This window comes from Pteropus medius, unplaced genomic scaffold (assembly GCF_902729225.1).
Source record: "Pteropus medius unplaced genomic scaffold, Ma_sr-lr_union100, whole genome shotgun sequence".
NCBI classification, from domain to species: domain Eukaryota; kingdom Metazoa; phylum Chordata; class Mammalia; order Chiroptera; family Pteropodidae; genus Pteropus; species Pteropus medius.
Genome location: NW_024340847.1, coordinates 936776 through 956762, shown reverse-complemented (window position 1 = coordinate 956762; position 19987 = coordinate 936776). Strand labels below are relative to the sequence as shown.

At 58.1% G+C, this 19987-nt stretch overlaps 1 protein-coding gene across 1 annotated transcript; it reads left to right on the top strand.

Annotated features, from left to right (window-relative positions):
* The first annotated feature begins 1143 nt into the window (after nucleotides 1–1143).
* On the top strand, nucleotides 1144–18168 carry NOM1 (nucleolar protein with MIF4G domain 1). Its single transcript, XM_039837075.1, has 11 exons — nucleotides 1144–2121; nucleotides 3953–4077; nucleotides 5066–5261; nucleotides 7651–7974; nucleotides 9546–9656; nucleotides 10333–10500; nucleotides 11204–11325; nucleotides 12164–12296; nucleotides 12776–12907; nucleotides 14776–14885; nucleotides 15223–18168. The coding sequence occupies exons 1-11, from the start codon at nucleotides 1144–1146 to the stop codon at nucleotides 15389–15391; spliced, it is 2568 nt and encodes an 855-aa protein (XP_039693009.1). The 3' UTR covers nucleotides 15392–18168.
* The last annotated feature ends 1819 nt before the right edge of the window (nucleotides 18169–19987 follow it).

The following is a 19987-nucleotide window of genomic DNA, read 5'->3' as shown; positions in this document are numbered from 1 at the left end:
TCCCCTTCCGCCCCCGTGAGCCCCAGAGAAATGACCGAATGAGAGAATGGGCTCCAGGCTGTGACAACGGAAGTGAGACAGACTCCTGGAAAGGTGGGGGGCGCCCGCGAGGGCGCAGAGCGACTGCAGCACTGGAGGTGGGGACAGTCCTCACCCGCGCTCCTGCCTGTCCCTCATCCTCAGCCAGGGCTGCGGGAATCAGCCGACCCCACAGGGGCACAGGCAGGGCGGGCCCCAGGAAGGCTGGGCGGGCCGGAGCCCCGCAGCCCTCCTCCCCCCCACACCACCCCCCGCCCTCCCCCCACCCCGCCCCGGGACCGCGGGCTACTGCCCGCGTCCCTTCCTCCCCCGCGCTTCTCGCCAGGACCTCAGGAGACAGAGAGAACCTGTCGAGGTCCCTCCCTAGTTTCTGCTGGTGGCCAGCAACCCTTGGGGACCCGGACTCGTAGACGCATCTCCTCCATCTCTGCGACCCCGTCACATGGCCTTCTCCCTGCCTGTGCGTCCAAACTCCCCTCTTCCTAAGAACACCTGCCATTGCCTTTCGGGCCCACCCCAGTCCGGAAAGACCTCCTCCTAACTCGATTACCTCGCAAAGACCCCATTCCCAAATAAGGTCACGTTCCCAATTTCCGGTGATGGATTTGGAGACGCTAATTCATCCCGGTACAGTCCATCAACAGAGGGAGAAATCGGGGGACGCCGTCCCAGGAGAGACCAGGCGCCCCTGACGCCGCAGAGTGTGAGAACTGAGGCCTCAGGCTGAGCGGGAAACAAGCCTGGCAACAGCGAGCTTCGCGTGACGATGCCGCTCAAGCACGCGCGGGACGCAGCGGGGCGCCTACGCCCGCGGGGGACGCGCCCACGTCTGAAGTACGGTTACTTATGCGGCATGACGCGAAGAGGCCTCTGCACCATAATCGGCCGGGTTTTCGCGTATTAAGCGAGAATGCATTCGTGACTCGCCACGAAGTTGCCGTTTACCAAGTGGCTTGAGAGCAGGCGCACCCGCCACGGTGCGGTCCCCTGCGCTGCCGCCCTCCCGCCAGCAGGGGACGCCGCCCGCCTCGCCCCGCGCAGCACGCCGCTCTCCGCCCGGAAGTCCCGCCCCGGCCGGAAGTCAGCGTCCGTGCGTCCCGGAACATGGCGGCGTCCACGGGTGCGGGAGCGTCAGGCCGCGGCGGCTGCCGGCGACGCGTGGCGCTCGGGAAGCGCGGAGGCGGGCGCGGGATGCGCCGCGGGCCTGGGGGCGCCCGGGAGGGGGCCCTGAAGCGGCTAAAGGTGGCGGTGGAGGAGTTCGTGCAGGCGACTTCGGAGGGAGAGACCCCCGGTGGCCGCGAGGGGCCCCGGGCCGACGGGCGCGTGCGTCCCGGCGGGAGGAAGAGCCGCAGGGAGCTGAGGAAGGAGAAGCGACAGCTGAGGAAGGCGCGCCGGCTGCAGAGGACCACAGGCCCCGCGCAGGGGCCGGGCCCGGGCGGCGGCGGGGCCGGGAGGGCGAGCGCCCCCCGCGCGGAGCGGCCTGAGCAGGAGCGCGGCGGGCCGACCCCACGGCCGCCGGAGGGGCTGCCACCTCCCCAGGCCGAGGCCGCCCACGCGCCAGCCCACGCCCAGGCCAGGGCTCCCCCCGGGAGGACCAGGCCCGCCGCCGCCGCCGCCGCCGCCCGTAAACGGGCACTTCTGGCAGCCAACGAGGAGGAGGACCGAGAGATCCGAAAGCTGGAGCGGTGCCTCGGCTTGAACAAGCGCAAAAGGAAGGGCGACGACAGCTCCGTGCCGCTCAGCTTTGCTCGCGATGGGCTCGACTACATCCTGGGAGCCCTGGGGTCGGGGGGAAATGGGGGCTTGTACGAAAGCAGCAGTGAGGAAGAGGACGCTGGGCCGACGCTCCCCGAAAGCGACTTGGAGAGTGACACCGAGGACGACAGGGTGGAGGACGAGCAGGAGGTAGAAGCGGGAGCGCAGAGCGAGGAAGAAGAGGAGGGGGACGTGCGGGAGGAACAGCCAGAATCCGACGAGGCAGGAGGGAGAGCGGAGGAGGCGGCGGCGGGGAAGAGAGTCCGTTTTGCAGAGGATGAAGAAAGGAGCGGAAACTCCTCGGAGGCCGCTGACACAACAGCTCAGGTGTGGTGCACGCGGCCTCGTCCCGCGAGATTCCGCTCAATATACCGTGGGCGCAGAGCGTGGGACAGGGTGACACAGTCGATGTATTGGTAATTGTTTGAGTTGAGTATGGGTAAGTCGGGTTATTCTGTCCACTTTTTTTTTTTTTAACTTTTCCATAATGAAGAGTTAAGGGAGAAAACCTCTCTAGAGACCTTTTTATCCCAGCGATTTAAGGGCCAGTCCCACCAGTTGTCCTAAGGGGACATCTGCATTCCGAGTTTACTGCCACAGTCTCCAAACCTGACTGAGTCCCCTCCCGCCCGCTTTGCTCTTGCCTCTGCCCTTCACTAGGCCTTTTCCTGTCCCACCGCTGCGGGTTTAAAACAGAGCAACCTGCATCACTCCCTCCGGTACAGTCTCACGTGGAAGGTGGAGTTCAGAGTCCACGCATAGCAGTCACGGCCCTCACCCCGCGTGCGCCTGAAGTTAGCCCCACGAAATGGCACGCTTCCTTCTCCACAGCTGTGACCGGCGCCCCTGCCTCATCCGCAGCCTCCCGCTCTGCGGTTGCTCACCCACCGTCAGCCATGGTCCAAAAGCCATGGTTTAAAAGGAAAGTTCCAAAAATCAGCAGTTCTTAAGTTTTTTAATCATGCACCGTTTTGAGTAGCGTGATGAAATCTCTTGCCATAGCACTCCGTCTGGCCCCAGGAGGTGAATCTCCCCTTTGTCCGGCTTATTCGTGCCGTGGACGCTGCCTGCCTGTCAGTCACAGCCGTCTCAGTTATCAGGTGGGCTGTCTCGGTATCTCAGTGCTTGTGATCAAGTGACCCTTATTTCAGTTAGCGATGGCCCCAAAGCTCGAGAGTAGTGATGCTGGCAGTTCGGGTATGCTAAAGAGAAGCCGGAAGTGCTTCCTTCGAGTGAAAAGGTGTGTGTAGAAAAAACGCGCCTGCGGAGTTCGGCGCTGTCTGTGGTTCCAGGCATCCGCGGGGGGTCTTGGGGCGCATGCCCCGGGGATAAGCCGTAGGTGCACGTACTGCCTTCATCTCTCTCCCTGGTGCCTTGGCCTTGGCCTGGCCCTTCCTGAGCAATCCTTAGCGCTGTCGGCGCCTCTCTCCGGACATTACTTTTTTGCTATTTGTAAGTTTCTTTTCCCTACCTACTGAGGGGTAACTGATATGCGGTGAGAACTGATGGGTGTCTCGAGAGTAAGTTTCCATGGACATCAGTGTGTTTTCTCCAACTAAGTCTATACTCCCAGCAGCAAGGGTCAGCTTTGCAAATGTTTCTACAGGCTTGTCACTCAGGTACACCTGGAGTGTTGGACGGCGATCATGGTTTGTAACCCTCCCAGCTGACAGTCAAGGAGATAGTGAGCAGTCGGTCCATTTTGATTCTATCGTATAAATTTAGATCTAATTTTGAACAAGTTTGAAATTATTTTAGAATACTTGTCCTCCAAAACTGGTGGTATGTTTAACTTAGGTGTTTGTGTACTGCAGTGCCCGCCACAAACGAAACCTGGTCAGATGTGTAGAATGTCAGGCTCTGTCGGCAGGGCCTGGAGGGGTCTGAGGACTACACAGGGGCGAACAGGACGAGGAAATGGGCTGGCGCCGACATGAACGGTGACATCCACATGTGCCCAGTGGACTGCCTGTCTAGGACTAGTCTAGGCATGCAGCGAGTGGCCGAGGTTATTAAGCAGCCACGGTCAGTAGTTACCGCTTCTGCCAGTTTGAGGGAATTTAAAAAATTTAACGTCTGAAGGTGAATATAGCAAGGAAAAACGTGCGATTTGTTCAATGTACATGTTTTTATAATTTATTTCTGTCATTTCAAGCAGCTTCTTTGCGAAGATGGTGAAAAGTACATCCCACCTCACGTGAGGCGAGCTGAGGAGACCGTGGATGCCCAGAAGCGGGAAGAACGGGAAAGGCTAAAGAAGCACGTCAGAGGCCTGCTTAACAGGTGACCCTGCCACACGGTTACGTCTTGTCACTTAAAGACATGGTCTCTTCTAAAAATAGAGAAACTGCCCCAGGAACTGAGCTGTAAGTGAGGGATGGGGCCGTGGCCATTGGTTGGCTGCTCCTGTCCCTGTCTCGATGAGCGCGACCTGGCCAGGCAGGCCACCCGCCTTTTCTCTTTGGCCATTTGGACCCTTCAGGGCTTGAAAGCAGTGGTCGTGTGCACGTGGTTATGCCAAGAGGTCCCAGGCGCGGGGGGGCGGGGCTGGCCCGCGGTGGCCCCCCGGGCAGGAATGCGGTCCTCCGTCCCCTTGCCCTTCCCCAGTCTGTGTGTGGGCAGCTGTCTGCAGCGCCTCCCACCGGAGGCCTCGGTTCCCCGGCCCAGAGTCAGGACACAGCTCCCTCATGCTGCCCCTCTGTGGTCACTCCCAACCCCGCTCCCACCCCTATGGCTTTTTAAAAATTTCTTTTCGATTAAACAATGTGTCCATGGTGCATCCAGGGATTTTACTAAACAGGCCGTTTGAATCCTCAGTGTTAGCACAGGAGCGGTGCGAGTCTCCGCGTGCACCTGCGTCCTTCCCCTGCCCCGTGAACAGGCAGCTTTTCTCAGTGTGAGGGACTAAAGATGTTTATGCCAGCTGAAGAGTGGAAAGTGGGAATTTTTCCCGACAGCACGTACTGATGAGCCGGGATGGTTTCCGGCTCTCCCGGAGGACCGCGGGTCGGGACCACTGGGGCATCCCCAGCCTGTGGTCCTAGGAGCCCTGTGTGTGCTTCCCAGGGGCGCAGTTCAATTGCATGACTGCCAGACTCCTGAGAGCAGCTCATCGTGTCCGGCGAATGCTGGCTTACCGGGGCGAGAGCAGACTCGTTTGTGAAGCAGCGTGTGCGTGAAATGGGACACATCGGTGGTATCGAGAGCTTTTTCATTTTCTTTTAAATTGACCTGAAACATCTTTGCTGCTCTGTCTTTACGATTGTCACAGGTTGAGCGAGCCCAACATGGCCTCCATAAGTGGACAGCTGGAGGAGCTGTACATGGCCCACAGCAGGAAGGACGTGAGCGACACTCTGACGGGCGCCCTTCTGAGCGCCTGTGCCCCGGCCGTGCCTGTGCCCAGCAGGCTGGTGATGGAACACGTCCTCCTGGTCAGCGTCCTTCACCACACGGTGGGAGTCGAGGTAGGGCTGTGACGCTGTCTGCGCGGGGCTCATTCGGTGGCAGGCCTGAGGTGCCACTCGGTCTGTATTCTGTCCTTCTCGGCCACGTTCAGCACTTGACTTTGGCCATTTCGCTTTTCTTTTCGGCCCCCTCCAGCATGTCCTTGTTAATTCCGATGTCGTGGACTGGCCGTCACCTTGGTGTCAGCCACTCTGACACTGACGTTTTTCAGATGTTGAGGGTACAGTGGCTTGTGTACGCTCACCAGAGAGTTTGTGCTGGTTGGGAGATTGTTTTTATAAGTAAGAAACCACCAGCACGTGAGGTACAGATGACCTCCAGTGAGATGTGTGACAGGCCTAGTCTGCCACACACCAGCCGTCACCTGGCCACCTCACCTGGCCACCTCCACGTCCTCTGTACAGCTGGTTGAGCGAGTGGCATCAGCAACGAGTGTGTTTGGAGCCTAGCCCGAATAAGCGCTATCGAAGGTTTGTCACCATTGCCTCCTGCGTGAAGGATGGAGAGTCTAGGACCCTCTGGGCACGGGGCCGGGGACAGGAGAGGCCACAGGCTCCCAGGCCTGTGGGCGACAGGACCCTTCGGCTCCACGTGCACCACTGTTCAGGGACTCGCTCTCCCGAAGCACTGGCTTCCACCCTGAGAGCCACACACACATTCACACACCACGCGGAGTCGGTCGCGGGACGCATCCCCAGGGCCTATCCTGCCCCGATTCACTGCCATTCCAGGCCTACCTTAGTGCCCCTGGTCACCCCGCGTCAGACCAGCGCACTTAATCGCCAACTGGCTCAGCGCAGGTGGCACGTCGTGGCGTCCGGTGGAAGCCGTAGTCCCTGCCCCCGCTGCATACCAAGCACTCGATGCACTTGAGCACGTGACATCCCAGCTTCTCACTGATGGCGTAAAGGACACAGAATGACCCATGCCGGGGCCACGATGGACCGCCAGCTCACACGTCCCCTGCAGCGCCTGCCGGAGCAGGGCGAGCTCGCCGGAGCAGGGCGAGCTCCCCGACGCCGCCTCCGTTAACGCCTGCTCCGTTCCATGGTGTGGTGGGCGGAAGGCCCGTGCAGGGCTCAGGGAAGCAGAGGAGGGTCGTGGGGACCTGGCGGCAGCCACTGCATCACCGAGTCACTCCAGCACCAATATTAGCTCCCTGCAGGCTCACGTGAGCACCCCCAGTCTGAGTTCCTAGGCACACTCGAAAACTCCGCAGCGTGCATGTCACTCCCCGTGAATGCTGTGCTGAGTCACGTGAAATGGAATCTGACAGGTGTTGATGCCATTAATTGCATTCACGTACTGAGAACATACCTGAGTGTATCTCATGCCTGAACTTTCTCGACGTGTTCGGAGTTCTCCCTTTTTGTAGTTATGTTTGAACATAACGTGGGGGATGTAACAGGAGCGTGAGCTTCTCAGGTCTGTAGAGAAGGCGCCAAGCGCGGAGTTCCCAGGTTCGACCTGTTACCTCCCAGGCCTCAGACACGAGAGAACACACGCGGGCTGTCACCGCCGGCCCCCGTGGAGTCACTGCTCCCTCCCGCCCCTCCGTTTTTCTGGGGCCTCCGAGCACTTGTCTTTGCAGTCTAGTAGTGACCTGTGCATGTCACACTTTAAGCTGTGTGGGTGACCTCGGCACTCACGAGTTTACCTGCCACTCGCATTTGTAGAACCAGCCGTGCCTGGCATCCTGCGGCTCAGCTTGACAGGTCTCAACCTGCCTGCAGCCCCGCGAGTCTGCTCTTTTCCTGGGTTTCCTGTTCCAGTCAGAGCTGGCAGCTCCTGTCACCCAGACGCTTTATCCTTCTCCGGTGGCTGGCCGCACCTGCCAGCTCTGTCACCAGCTCCCTCTTGTGCCCAGTCTCCCTCCCTGGGCCAGCACAGCTGCATTGTTTGGGTCACCAGTTCTCGACTGGACCGTCACCGTTGCACCACGCGTCACCCTGCCCTCCCGCCTCCCTCCAGCCTCAGCCTGACCTTGAGAACGGAGTGCCGGTCCGCAGCAGTACAGTTCAGAGACGTGGACAGTGCGCTCGTACTGTTCCTAACGATTTCAGTTCTCCAGGGACCCAGTGGCTGCTGGCCGGAAGCAGCGCCCTGTTGGCTTTACAGGCGGGAGGGTGGGCTCGCGTAAGGCGGGAGCACGCGCTGCTCCGTGCGGTCGCCTTCCAGCTAGTGTTCTCAGCGCCGGGGCACTCTGCGCTCAGACTGACATTTGCGCAGCTTGTGCCCGAGTGGAGTTTGCGTTCTGTCGTGTGTTTATTTGATGCTTCGATTTTAAAAGTTCTCATTCTTTCAAAGAGGAAGAGGATCCCTGAGAATAACTTGCCGACACGGACGTCACCTATTTGCGATGATGTTTGGTCTGTTTCCCTCGTCCAGGTTGGAGCTCACTTTCTGGAGGCCGTGGTGAGGAAGTTTGACGACGTCTACAGAAACGGAAGTGAAGGCAAAGAGTGTGACAACCTCTTCACCATTGTCGCCCATTTATATAACTTCCACGTGGTGCATTCTCTGCTCGTCTTTGACATTTTGAAAAAACTGATCAGAACTTTCACAGAAAAAGATATTGAACTGATCCTTTTAATGCTGAAAAATGTGGGCTTTTCGCTGAGAAAAGATGATGCTTTGTCACTTAAAGAACTGATCTCCGAGACCCAGGCTAAAGCCAGCGGGGCGGGCAGCCAGTTCCAGGACCAGACCAGGGTACGAGCGCGTCACGCCACCTACTTCCTAAGTGTCTAACGCTCACAAACTGACCAGAACGTAAAATAAGTATTTGGGGTAAATATGCTTCATTTCTTCGTGACTCCTGTTACTGTCTGCCTCGTCCGGTTTTATGGCTGTATCTGCAATGCGTGAATAAGCCTTGTTTCTTTACTAAGAGCGCAGGTATGTTGTGAGTTTAAGAGTCAATTTATTTAACATTCATGTGCTCAAAAACATGTTTACTGAGTAAGGCCGTGTGGCCCCAGGCTCAGGTGTCAGCCCACCTGGCGTTCTGGCTCCGCCACGTGACAGCAACGTAGCCTTAGTCTTTCCCAGTTCAGTTTCCTCATCTGGAGAATGCAGCCATTCGTGGCTCGCACCTCGTGTGATCAGAGGCACAGGAGGGCTTGGGAAGCCCCCGAGGGAGGAGAGGGTGCCGCTGTGTGAGGAGCAGCAAGGGGGGTCCGTGTGGGGCACCCACAGGCCGGGCAGAGGCCGTCTCGGCCCTCATGAACCTCGGGCCAGGGCACAGTGGTGGGCAGGGTTTGCATAGTCGCAGCGGACGTGAGTTTAGGGGTTGGGAGTGACCAGACCGGGGGCGGAGGGGTCAGGGGTCAGCCCAGGTTCCCTGCTTGGGCCTTCAGTGGACAGTAGCACACGCAGGGGGAGACCCAGACTCGAGGGAAGGCTGGCCCACTTCTGAAACCCCGAAATGAGAGCCCCTGGGTCCACAGGCGGTGTGGACCGAGCCCTCCCCCACAGGCGAGGTGGCCAGTGGGGAGCCCCAGGGTTATGGCGCCAGGCCCCTGGACCACCGATGCTCTTTGGGGGTGCGGGGGCAGGAGCAGGAAGAAGGTCACGGAGCCGGGCCAGTGTCCCAAAGAGGAGCTTTCCCTCCATGCAGAATGCTTGGAGGTCAAGTTTAAAAGGAGTCAGCAGAGAAGGGAAGTAGACTCAGTCGCCTGGGGCTGGGGTGATGGGGGTGACGGGAGTGGCTGTTGATGAGCTTGGAGTTTGTTGGGGCGGCATGAAAGCGTTTGGAAACTGACAGTTGCGCAACCCGGAATATAATAATTGTGCAACTTTAAAAGGGTGCGTTTTATGGCATGTGAGTTACATCTCAGCAGAAAGTTAACATTTGGGGAGATCTCAGAGAAGGGTATTTGGGAATCCTCTGTACTGTGCTTACAACTTTTCCCTGAGTACAATACTATCATTTAAAAGTTGAAGCGGACAGGCCAGGAGTGGGGAAGCACTTCACTGTGTGGGGAGGAGCGGGCAGCTCGGAGCCCAGGGCCTGGAGGACGGAGAGGGCTGCAGGCGGCAGCCGGGAGAGGGACTTCAGATCTCTGGGTCGAGGTCGAGGTCAAGGTCCTGGTGGAGGTCGGGTGACGAATTTATCCTAAAGCACCGCAAAGCCCCGAGCAGGCTCTTCGGGTCGGGGGAGGCTGCGCCTGAGCCCGTCTCTGAGTGGCCGTCAGCGGGGCCTCGTGCGAGTCCGTTGATTCCTCCCCAGGTGAAGGTCGTTCAGACAGCTCAGTGGATGGTTTTCGCTTTTGTCTTGTAAGATTCGATTCATGCTGGAGACGATGTTGGCCCTGAAGAACAACGACATGCGGAAGATCCCGGGCTACGACCCCGAGCCTGTGGAGAGGCTGCGGAAGGCGCAGAGGGCCCTGGTAAGGCGCGGCCACCAGTCCACCGCCAGGGTCCTGGCGGGAGCAGGAGCCGGGAGCACGATGCCCTGTCTGGTTGTGCGAGTCCCCAGAGACCGGGCGGAGACTTGTGGGAGACCCTGTGAGTGGCCCGCGTCTCCACACTTAGCCCGTGACACTGGACTCAGCTGCTCAGTGGAACCCTCCGATGGCTTTGGAAGAGGGCCCGGGCCGGGGTCCCAGACTTGTGACAGTAGCATGGGGAGCCAGGGACCCATCTGCTGGAGCCTCCCGGGCATTCCTAACCCAACGTGGAGCGCGGGGCCACGGTGGAGACCCCCCAGTCAGAGCGAGCCCTTCAACTGTGGCGTTGGTCAGGTCCACAATGGTGGCTCCAAGCCCTCCCCGTCGCTGCCCCACCGCCAGCCCGACGGCGCCCCCTTGTGGCCTGAGTCTGGGCCTCTTTCTTTCTGTGCTGACTTTCCAAAGACAGTGGGTATGGGAGGATGGACCCCAAACCCCAAATACAAATGCAGGGAGTGCCCTCTGACTGGGCATTACCCCAGACAAGCTGCCCCCCAGTCATCACTGACTCATCACAGTGTCACACAGCAGATCTGCCGTCATGAGACGGAGGAGGCCAGTGGCCACGTGCAGACTGGACAGCTGCCGTGTCCACAGCTGCTGCTCTTTCCGTCAGGTGCGCAGCGCCAGCTCGGGCACGGAAGCACAGCTGCGGGTCTCCTGGGACAGTGTCCTGAACGCCGAGCGGACCGGGCGCTGGTGGATCGTGGGGTCCGCCTGGACTGGGGCGCCTATGATTGACAGCTCTCAGCAGAAGGTCCCACAGAAGCAGCTTGTAGGCACGGTATGCGCCGCGTGCTCACTGCCGCCAGGCGTGGTGCGCTGTCCCTGCGGCGTCTCACAGTGGCCTTCCCCAGAGCAGCCACCCTGGTCTTCGGCAGACGTTAGCTCCCTAACAGGCGGGCGGGGCTTACTGAAGACCTAGAGCTTGCTCCTTTTGGTATACAATTTAATTAAGTTTCTGTTGTTACTTTTTAGAAGATTTGTTTGAAGACCCAGAAAGTGTTACATAAAAGACTTCAAGGTTAAGGGAGGGGAGCAGACAGACACCTTGCTGACCAGGGTGTGTGGATGCTGAGCCATTAACCATGGGGTTCAGCGTGTCCAAATTCTCTGCACTTTTTTGTATTAACTGAAATCCGCGTCATTCGGATTTCTTTTTCTTTCCCCTGATATTACTCTTTCTCTGCCCTTGTGCTGGCTCTTCCAGCTGTGACCACTCACCTCTTTTATTTCGTGGTTTCTTAGGCTGACCGGCCGCACTGCTCCGGAAAGCCTCCCAGGCCCAGCGGCGTTTGCCTCCGGTGGCTTGCCGTGGCTCTCGCTGGTTTCCCTTTGTGGGGTTGCCCAAGCATTTACGTACATGTGTTTACGTGTCACTTACAGTTCTGCTTAGGTCAAGCCACAAAATCATACAACATAGTCTTTAGATAGCTAACTTGACCGAAACAATGGCGTGATGGTGCCTCGGCCACTCGTCCTTCCAGGTTAGCACGAAGATGCTGGACCTCGCCCGTAAGCAGAGAATGAACACCGATGTCAGGAGAACCATCTTCTGCACGATAATGACGAGCGAGGACTTCTTGGACGCATTTGAGAAGCTTCTAAAGTAAGCATTTGTGGGAGCATTTGACCGACATGCTAGCTGACGATGTCGGTGTGGGAAGAGCCACGCTCGCACTCTGGGGTGGGGCTGCGCTGTCCGCCTCGCGCCCCGGGGCCTGGCGCCCTGGGCTCCTGCCGGCTGCCACTGCTGCTCGCAGCGAGAGCATCTCACGTGACGCTTTCATCGAAAGTATTAGACGACCGACGAGATTCTCGGAGGCCGTTGGTTGTCATGAACGGCTGAAAATCTTCAGATTGAAGTTGTCTTTTTAATTTTAAAGTGAAAACTTCCTGGTACAGTTTCTGTAATTGTCATGGATTTTAAAAGTACCTGCGTACGTTTATAAAGTACTGCTAAGCAAATCTAGTATTAATTTTCTTTATTTGCTTCAAATTCAGAGTGAAACGTAGGGAAATTTTACAGGATTAGAAATGCTTGTCCAAACCCAACCCTGCACAGTAAAGGACGGATTTTCCTGTAATGACTTGTTAGACTGTATGCTTCTGAAAAGAAAAGAAAGTCGCTGTGTTGGCCAGAGCTGACTCCGCGGGCCCGCTGCGCAGCGCCGGTCCCGTCACTCACTCGTCAGGGGTCAGGTACCGGCCTCTGCAGCTGGCACAGAACTCAGGTCGGGTGTCTCCTCCCAGTTCACATGGTCGAAAACACGGGCCGCGGACACCGGGATAGGGGCCGGCCTGTCGCTCCTGTCCTGGCGCCCACCTCTGCTCTGCTCCCCATTACCCAGACTGCGGGGCAGGGCGAGTCCTCCGCTGGGTCTCTGCCTCGAACTTGGTAAACTGTGGCAAGTTGGAGCTTGGCCATCGCTGTTTGTGTCTTACAGGCTTGGACTTAAGGACCAGCAGGAGAGGGAAATAGTGCACGTCCTCGTGGACTGCTGCCTTCAGGAGAAGACGTACAACCCGTTCTACGCGTTCCTGGCTGGCCGGCTCTGCGACTGTGAGAGGAGGCTTCAGGTAACTCGGGTGCGAGGCCGCCTGTCACCCCTGCCCTGCACTGAGCACCTGCTGGGCTCAGCCCACCTCTGGGCGCCCCGAGCCAGGGGTCCAGCCTGTGCGAGAGCCGTGTGCAGGGGGCCCATCTCGGGTCCGCACCGCCGCCCCAGGGAGAGCAGCCGGCACTACCACAGCGGAAGCCGTGTCCGCCACACAGCAGAGGCGTCACAGCCCTGTGGCCGGGCTGCCTCTCTGGCTTTACTCCACACCGTCCTCTGCTGACATTCTTTTCTGACGCGTCTGCTGAGGTGCAGTGTCGCCGCAAAGCTGTCCCGGACGGCCATGCCCAGGGAAGGAAGCGGGGCCGCTCCAAAAGCCTGATCTCTGCCTAGCACGTCACAAATCAGTGACTAAGCAGGCGCCTTTAGATTGTATTCTTAGTGATTTATTCTAATAATTGGTTGCATTTAAACTTCTTTTCTTTTTCATTGTTGTCTTAGATGACTTTTCAGTTCAGCATATGGGACAAATTTCGAGATTTAGAAAATTTGCCAGCCACTAACTTTTCTAACTTGGTTCATCTGGTGGCCCACCTACTGAAGACGAAGTCACTGCCACTTTCCATTTTAAAGGTTTGTACAGTAGACGAAGTCGTCAAGAGCAGCGAGGATGACGCGCCGTCGTTTCTGCCTGGCGCGTTCCCTTAGGTTCTAAAGGGTGTGCGTCGTCGTCGCCGTTGCCCTCAGAAAGCAGCCCGACCCGCCGGCACTGGGGGCCCCCTGAGCACGTGACGGCACGGTGACAGCCGTTTCCTCATCTCAGTGCCTCTTTCGGGGGTGGGGTTCCCGTGCAGGCCCTGACGAGTTAGGAGGAAGGCGGGGCGGGGGCTCCAGCTGTCCCCCCTTCACTGTGGGGTGGTCAGCGGGGTCCCGTTTGCACGCTGCGTCAGAGCCCGTGGAACGCAGGCGCCTGGGGCTGGTCTGCAGGGGACGGTGCAGCCACGATGCGGGAGGTGGAGGTCAGGTCTCTGTCATGTGATCTATTTATGTTTGTCGACGCAGTCACCAGAGCATTTACACTCAGGGTGACCTGTGTCTCTTCAGAGTGTGGTGCTGGGTTTTGGCCACTGTACTGAGAATGAGGGCACCAAGCCTGATACAGTCGATTTCCGTCGTCCCCCCTTATCCACGGGGGACACATGCCAAGACCCCCAGTGGATGCCTGAAACCGCAGATACACCCTGTGCGTGCTATGCTCTCTCCACACACACCTGCCTGTGACACGGTCAGTTTGTAGATGAGGCGCAGGGAGAGGTTAACAGTGGTAGCTAACGCTAGACCAGTCACCACATGCCGTGGTAAACGTGTGGGTGTGGTCCGCCCTCAAAGTACCTGGGTGTGCCGCGCTCACCCTGCGATGACGTGAGATGACACAGTGCCTGCGTGATGAGACGAGGCGACATGAATGATGCAGGTGTGGTGACACGTGTCAGTCCGCTGTGGAGCTGACTTCACGTCAGGGGCGTCTGCTTCGGGGGAGCCCGGGTCCTCAGGACAGTGCTGAGGGCTGGGCGTCGGGCGCAGACCGTGCAGGTGATGGGGAAGTTTAACATCTGACGAAGGCTGACTGCGGGTGACCGAAACCGCGGAAAGCGAGGCCGCAGATGAGGGGGCCCCGCTGTGCCCCGCTCCGTAAATGGGACTAACTCAAAACAGGAGTCGAGCCTGCTCGTTGGGGGACTGCGTCCTGCCTCCACTCCGCTCCCGCTCTGAGCTCAGCGGGGGCCAGGACGTGGTCTCCTGTCGGACGCCACAGCAGGACCGGGAGGCGTGCCTGCCCCTGCCATTGGTGGCCTCGAAACTGCCCCTGCACCCTCTTCCCCCCACAGCCTGTTTCCCTCCCTGGCGAGCTGGGCACGCTCGCTGTACCTGTGCATCGCAGGCACACGCGACCTCGTCTTGCGATCTTTAACCTCTAGAACAGGAGCGTCAGGCGGTCCCCATGCTGTTGGTGTCCTTTTACAGTTCTTTCGAATTCAGCTGAAGTGCGAAAGTTGTCCACGTTGGCATCCATAGTTCTGTCCCCTGGTCTTGTTACTGCTGGGCGGCACCCCACTGTGCGAGGGCGCTAGCGTTTGCACACTTCCTGGGGGATATATGGATATATGTAGCTGTGAATCAGTCTCAGGTCAGAGAGAGGGAGGGAGGGAGGGAGGGAGGGAGAGAGAGCGAGTGAGTGTGTGTGTGTGTGTTTTAACTAGCGGGGAGTTTCCTTAGGCGTGGACGTGGTCTGCGTTTCAGTTCTAGGGATGAAATCCCTGATTCAGACGGTGCGCACCCCGGCCAGCAGGAGGGGGTTCCCAGGGCCCTGCCAAGTGTGCTCCCTTTATAAAGCTGGAAATCCCCCCATTTAAACCTTTTACTCTAATTATGTTTAGAGAACACTGAAAAAGCTGTCTCAATCAGTGTAACTGTTTTTCTTTCTATGTTGCCTTTTTTAGGTGGTTGAATTCAGTGAATTAGACAAACCCAGAGTACACTTTTTACGGAAAGTGTTACATATTCTGTTAACGGAAACAGAAGTTGAAGATCTTGGTGTAATTTTTACAAGGTACGTTCCCAGCAGGTTCAGATAACACGTGGAAAAGAGATGAAGCAAAACTTGTCACTTAACGTTAATTTGGGCAAAGCAAGGTTGTCGTATTTTGCATGTTGCTTAAATCATTTTCAGCTTTAGTTTTAAGCTAGCGCCTTATACGTTAGATTTGGGGAACACGAAACCCTCCTAATAGCAAACTAAAAATATTGTTTTGCAAATGCAACATATGAGCTCTGCACCGAGAGTTCTGTTTTTAGAAGGAGCGAGGTTCCCTCTCCCCAGTGGCGACTCCAGACGGGATACAGGGGCAGACGAGCGCGTCGCTGACGCCTGCACGGTTCCTTCGCAGGGTGGCCGACAACCCGAAGCTGGGCGTGCTGCGCGAGGGCCTGAAGCTCTTCATCAGCCACTTCCTGCTGAAGAGTGCGCATGGGGGCGCCCAGGAGGCCGGTGTGCTCAGAGCGAAGGCCGACCTCGCAGCCAAGGCCCTGCACGGCCGGGCCACCATGAGGATGTAGTCCACAGGACGGGGCCAGGGCTGGACGCCCTCGGACCCGAAAGACAGAGCTCGGCACGGCTACTTCATCATCTGTCGTACGGAAGATATCATGGAAGAATTTTTTTATCCAAGGCAATACTGTGCGTGTGTGTGTGTTAAACCATTTTCACGCATGGGGGTGGGGCAGACGCTGGACAGACTGGGGCGTGGGCGTGCGCACTCCATGCGGTTCTCCTGTAACAGACAAAAACGGGCCACTAGAGGGTGCAGTTATAAAGAAATCGATGCATTTATCATCTTTTTTATATATTGGTTGAAAGTTCAAAAACCGTCAGGTAAATGTGTTACCCGATGTCGGATCGGTTATTCGAAGCGTTCGGAACGTCCACGATGATGTGGGCGGGGCAAGTTCGGTGCGGCATGCTCCATGGGGGAGCTTCACCGTCACTCACCCGAAGCGTCCCCTAAACAGCTGTGAGGACGCCGGGCAGGCCCCAGACACATGGGCGCTGGCTGCTGAGCTAGGACCTAGGACGTGTAAGCGTGAGTTGACACTCCCCTCATGAGAGGTCACACCCACCTGCTGGATGTGGCCAGTGCTGGTCCTGTGCCCTTGTGTACCGACCCCGGGCCACGGACTCTCCAATATCGGTTGTGTCGCCAGCCCTAAGAATTTGCTTCTCTCCCAAATGGTGCAAACTTGGTCGAAATGTCACTTTCACTTGTTAGAGAAAGTCCCCGAGACGTGAGCATAGAGGACCCCGCGCGAGACACGTGAGCGGAGGACCGCGCATGAGACACGTGAGCGCGGAGGATCCCGCACGAGACACGTGAGCGCGGAGGACCCCGCACGAGACACGTGAGCGCGGAGGACCCCGCACGAGACACGTGAGCGCGGAGGACCCCGCACGAGACACGTGAGCGCGGAGGATCCCGCACGAGACACGTGAGCGCGGAGGACCCCGCACGAGACACGTGAGCGCGGACGACCGCGCACGAGACACGTGAGCGCGGACGACCGCGCACGAGACACAGCCCCAGCAGCTCACCGCCCTTCAACGCGGTCGCCTTGGAAAGCTGCACCGACTGAGGCACGTCACTCCGGGTCCCACTCCTGCTTTGTCACCTACTTTCAGAGGATCGTAACGTGACCCCGCAGCAGTTTGTGTTTAGAAACAAGTAATAAGTGTCACTTTGTGTGTCTCTGAACTACTGTTACTGTTTTGAAATGCACAAGAAGCATAAAAACTTGGTTCTGCAGTTCACTGCTCCATGACGGAGACCGTCTGCTCCTCCCCTGCCCGTTGGCCCTGCGCCCTGGATCCCCTTCATCATGCCCACCCCACGTGACAGCCCTCTGCCTTCAGCGGGTCCGCAACGGAGACGAGGCTGCAGGCGTTAGGATGCGCCACACGAGAGCTTTCACTTTATTAAGGAGCTTCTCAATGAAAAGTGCCCGCCGGGTGGTGCCGGGGACCGGTTCGTCCCCTCGCAGGGCGTGAGTGCGCTGCGTGCGTGTGACACCGACCGTCGCCCATCCCGAGGCAGGCTCCTGTCTCCTCGCAGGTGGCAGCTGATGGGAATGCTGGCAGCAGAGACTGCTTGAATGGTTCTTATGACTCGCAGGCCGACAGCAGTTAACAATGAACTCCTTTCTTTTCAGTTTGTGATAACGAAGACTTCTGGAGACGTTCTGATGGGTACGCATAGGAAGTTGGCACCTTGAAATGAAGAGGTCCCGGGGGAGGGAGGGGAGTTTGGGAAACTGCATGGACGGTGGCACCTTGGTCAGCATCAGGATCTGATAAGGTGGAACCTGTGGAGGTCAGGGCCAAGGCCACCGACACACCAGCTCCGGGCGGTAGCCCCGGGCCCCTGGAAGAGGGGGAGTTGGGTGAGGAAGGGGCTGGCAAGGCTGGGCCGACAGCGGAGCCGCCAGAGGAGTAAAAACAGGCCTTGAACTTGGCCTTGGGCGTCATCGAGAACCAATCCAAAGACCCTCCCAGGGTCAGTAGCTCTGGAGCAGCGGAGGCAGCGTCATGCAGAGGTCACGTGTTCACCAGACACCAGGAGCTTCCGCAGAGCCTCGGCGTGGCTCTGAGCAGGAAGGGTCTGGGATGCTCGTCCGGCGCGTGAGCGAGACTTACATGCATGGGCAGACACGGGGCCAGGAAAGGCGGGCGAACTGGGTTCCCGGGGAGACGGTACCAGCCCGGGAAGGGCGGCTTCGCTTTTTCTCACCCTGACATTGTGCGTCGCTTGCTACACTGATGAAGCTGGCAGGAGGGTCAGTTCACAAGGTGATGTTTATCTTGAGTAGAGCTGGATAAATGATGAAAAATGACGTTTGCATGATAAGATGATGAAAGGAAAAACCGGGACCAGTTTAAAGTGTCCTCAGGATGCAGAGGTGGTTTCGGGCACACTGAGGGCTGTGTGTGTTTGGAGAACAATGCGCCGTGTGTCCAGGAGCTGCTGGAGCCAACCGAATCTGACCTTGAGCATGTCCAGACGAGGATGTATGGGCCTCTGACCTTCTGCGTTATCGGGCGACACTTTCCCACTCTCCCAGTAGGAGTGCGGCTCTGCGGAGGACGGAGTAACCCGCCCGGTCCGGCTTCCTCGTCCCCGCCGCGGCCCTCGCCCCTGCTGTGCTCCCACTGGCTGCTGTCCTCAGCTGTGGCCCCCAGCCCCTGAGCAGTGACCAGGACGCCCCTCACAGGCAGACTGAAATGTCAAACCAGGAGGGGACTTGGCCTGCCAGAGTAAAAATGATTTAAAGCCTTTTAAAAGTTATTCTCTGTGGAAAGTCATTTACGATGAACTCCTTCCTTTTCAGTTTGCCAGAGCCATTTCCAAAGAAAGGGGGCAAATTCTTCCCCTTCTGTTGCTTTGGGTCTGTCGGTGGTTAACGTTCTCCACATTTGCTTTCCTTCCGTTTACACACACGACGTGCGTCAGACACGCGCCGTTTACACACACGACATGCATCAGACACGCACGCACTTCCACAGAGACTGTGATACGTCCCAGACCGCCTGCCGGCCTCTCCTGAGACGACGTCGTCACGCCCTTGCACGTGCGCGGACAGTCCGCCGTGAGTCTCGAGCTGTTTTTCTCCTGGGCGGAGCGCGGTCACGTCTCGAACAAAACCTCTCCTTTCCTTTCTCTTCTAATTCAGAACCTCCCTCTGTTTCTTAGACTTTCTCATGACAGTGTGTTGAAGGGCCCTGGCCAGCTGTCGCGTCGCTCCTGGGTGCGTCAGGCGAGCTTCCGAGTGCACGTGGTTGGGACGAGCGCGGGGTGGGCACGCTCCAGCCAAGTCGAGGCCGCGCCAGACCTCTCCACCGGAAAGGTGCCCTGTACCTTCGTCACTCTCAAGGGAAATGAGTCTCCAGAGATTGAGGACACTTTGCAAGGGGAAAACATGGCAAATGTGGATTTCTTGTTCTCTACCAGTATTTCACGCAGTGGTGTAGGCAGCTGCTGGGGACTCTTGGAGTGAGTTACCGGGGGGTGGCCACACGGTCACTTTCTAACCCTGCCTTTCCTCCTCTGCTGTCAGCTGGCATTCTTCTTTAGAAACGAGTCTCCCTCTGCCCCTTTCCCCTTTCCCCAGAAGAGACCAAACTACCCACATGTAGATTGTTGGAGTGGTGACAAGTGACTGAAATGTGAGTCTGCAGACGTTACCGTTGGTCGTGGCAAGTACAGAGGATGTGTTCTCAGCTGGAGCCACCAGGCTGGGGTGGCTTGTCCGGTGAGCAGGCCTGTCGTTCCTGCCAGGGTGGCGGCCTAGGCTTCCACCTGTCAGGCGTGCAGCCCCCTCCCTCACCCCCAGGCTTCTGTAAGTCCCGGCGGTGTTGCCGTGAGCTCCAGTCAGGGTCCCCTCCTGACCCAGTCTCTGGGCCCCGGGTTGTCTCTTATACTAACAGCACGGATTCGTTACGCTGCCCTGGGCTGTGGCTCAGGGTTAGGCCTCACACCTGTGCAGGTCCATTTCTGCCAGGTCCTGACGGCCCCCTGGGCCTGCCAGTCGGCCAGGCAGAAGCGCAGAGGGACCAGTACATCGGGCCTGGCCAGTGCTGGCACCGGCCCAGGCCAAGGCCAGCCTCCTGCACCGACTGTCAGCTTCCGTCTCTGAATTAATTACCACCACCTACAAAGTCCCTTTAGCACTTAGTTTCCTGTAATTGTTCAGGCAGCGTTCTAAGCATCTAGGGTGACAGTTCCCGTCTCTCCAGGATTCAGGGTGAGTTCGCCCGTGGCGGTTAAGTCGTGCTGTTCTCATTTCTTCAGACCGATCTCTAATTCTATTCGGTGAGAAGAACAGGCAAGGTGACCCACTGCCCTGCTTCGTCCAGGAATCAGGATGTGTGTCGCCGGGGTTCTGAGGATGAGGTCTCTCAATGCTCACACTGGGAAAGTCTTAGACACCGGGATGCTTGGGGCCCGAAGGACAGGAGACAGTGCACAGCGTCGAACGCGACCTCTGCGGAAACCTCAGGGGCGAGCAGGGCGGGGCTGAGGTGTGGCCCGTGCACACGCGACAGGTCCCCGCGGCAGCGGCCACACGGGGCCGGCTAGCGCCTGTGCCGGAGGCTTCCGGCAGCAG

Excerpts from the sequence above, each read along its gene's own strand:
- NOM1 (XM_039837075.1), top strand. The coding sequence starts at position 1,144 with ATGGCGGCGTCCACGGGTGCGGGAGCGTCAGGCCGCGGCGGCTGCCGG. Across the intron at positions 2,122-3,952 it reads CCGCTGACACAACAGCTCAG|CTTCTTTGCGAAGATGGTGA; the intron begins GTGTGGTGCACG and ends CATTTCAAGCAG. Across the intron at positions 4,078-5,065 it reads GTCAGAGGCCTGCTTAACAG|GTTGAGCGAGCCCAACATGG; the intron begins GTGACCCTGCCA and ends CGATTGTCACAG.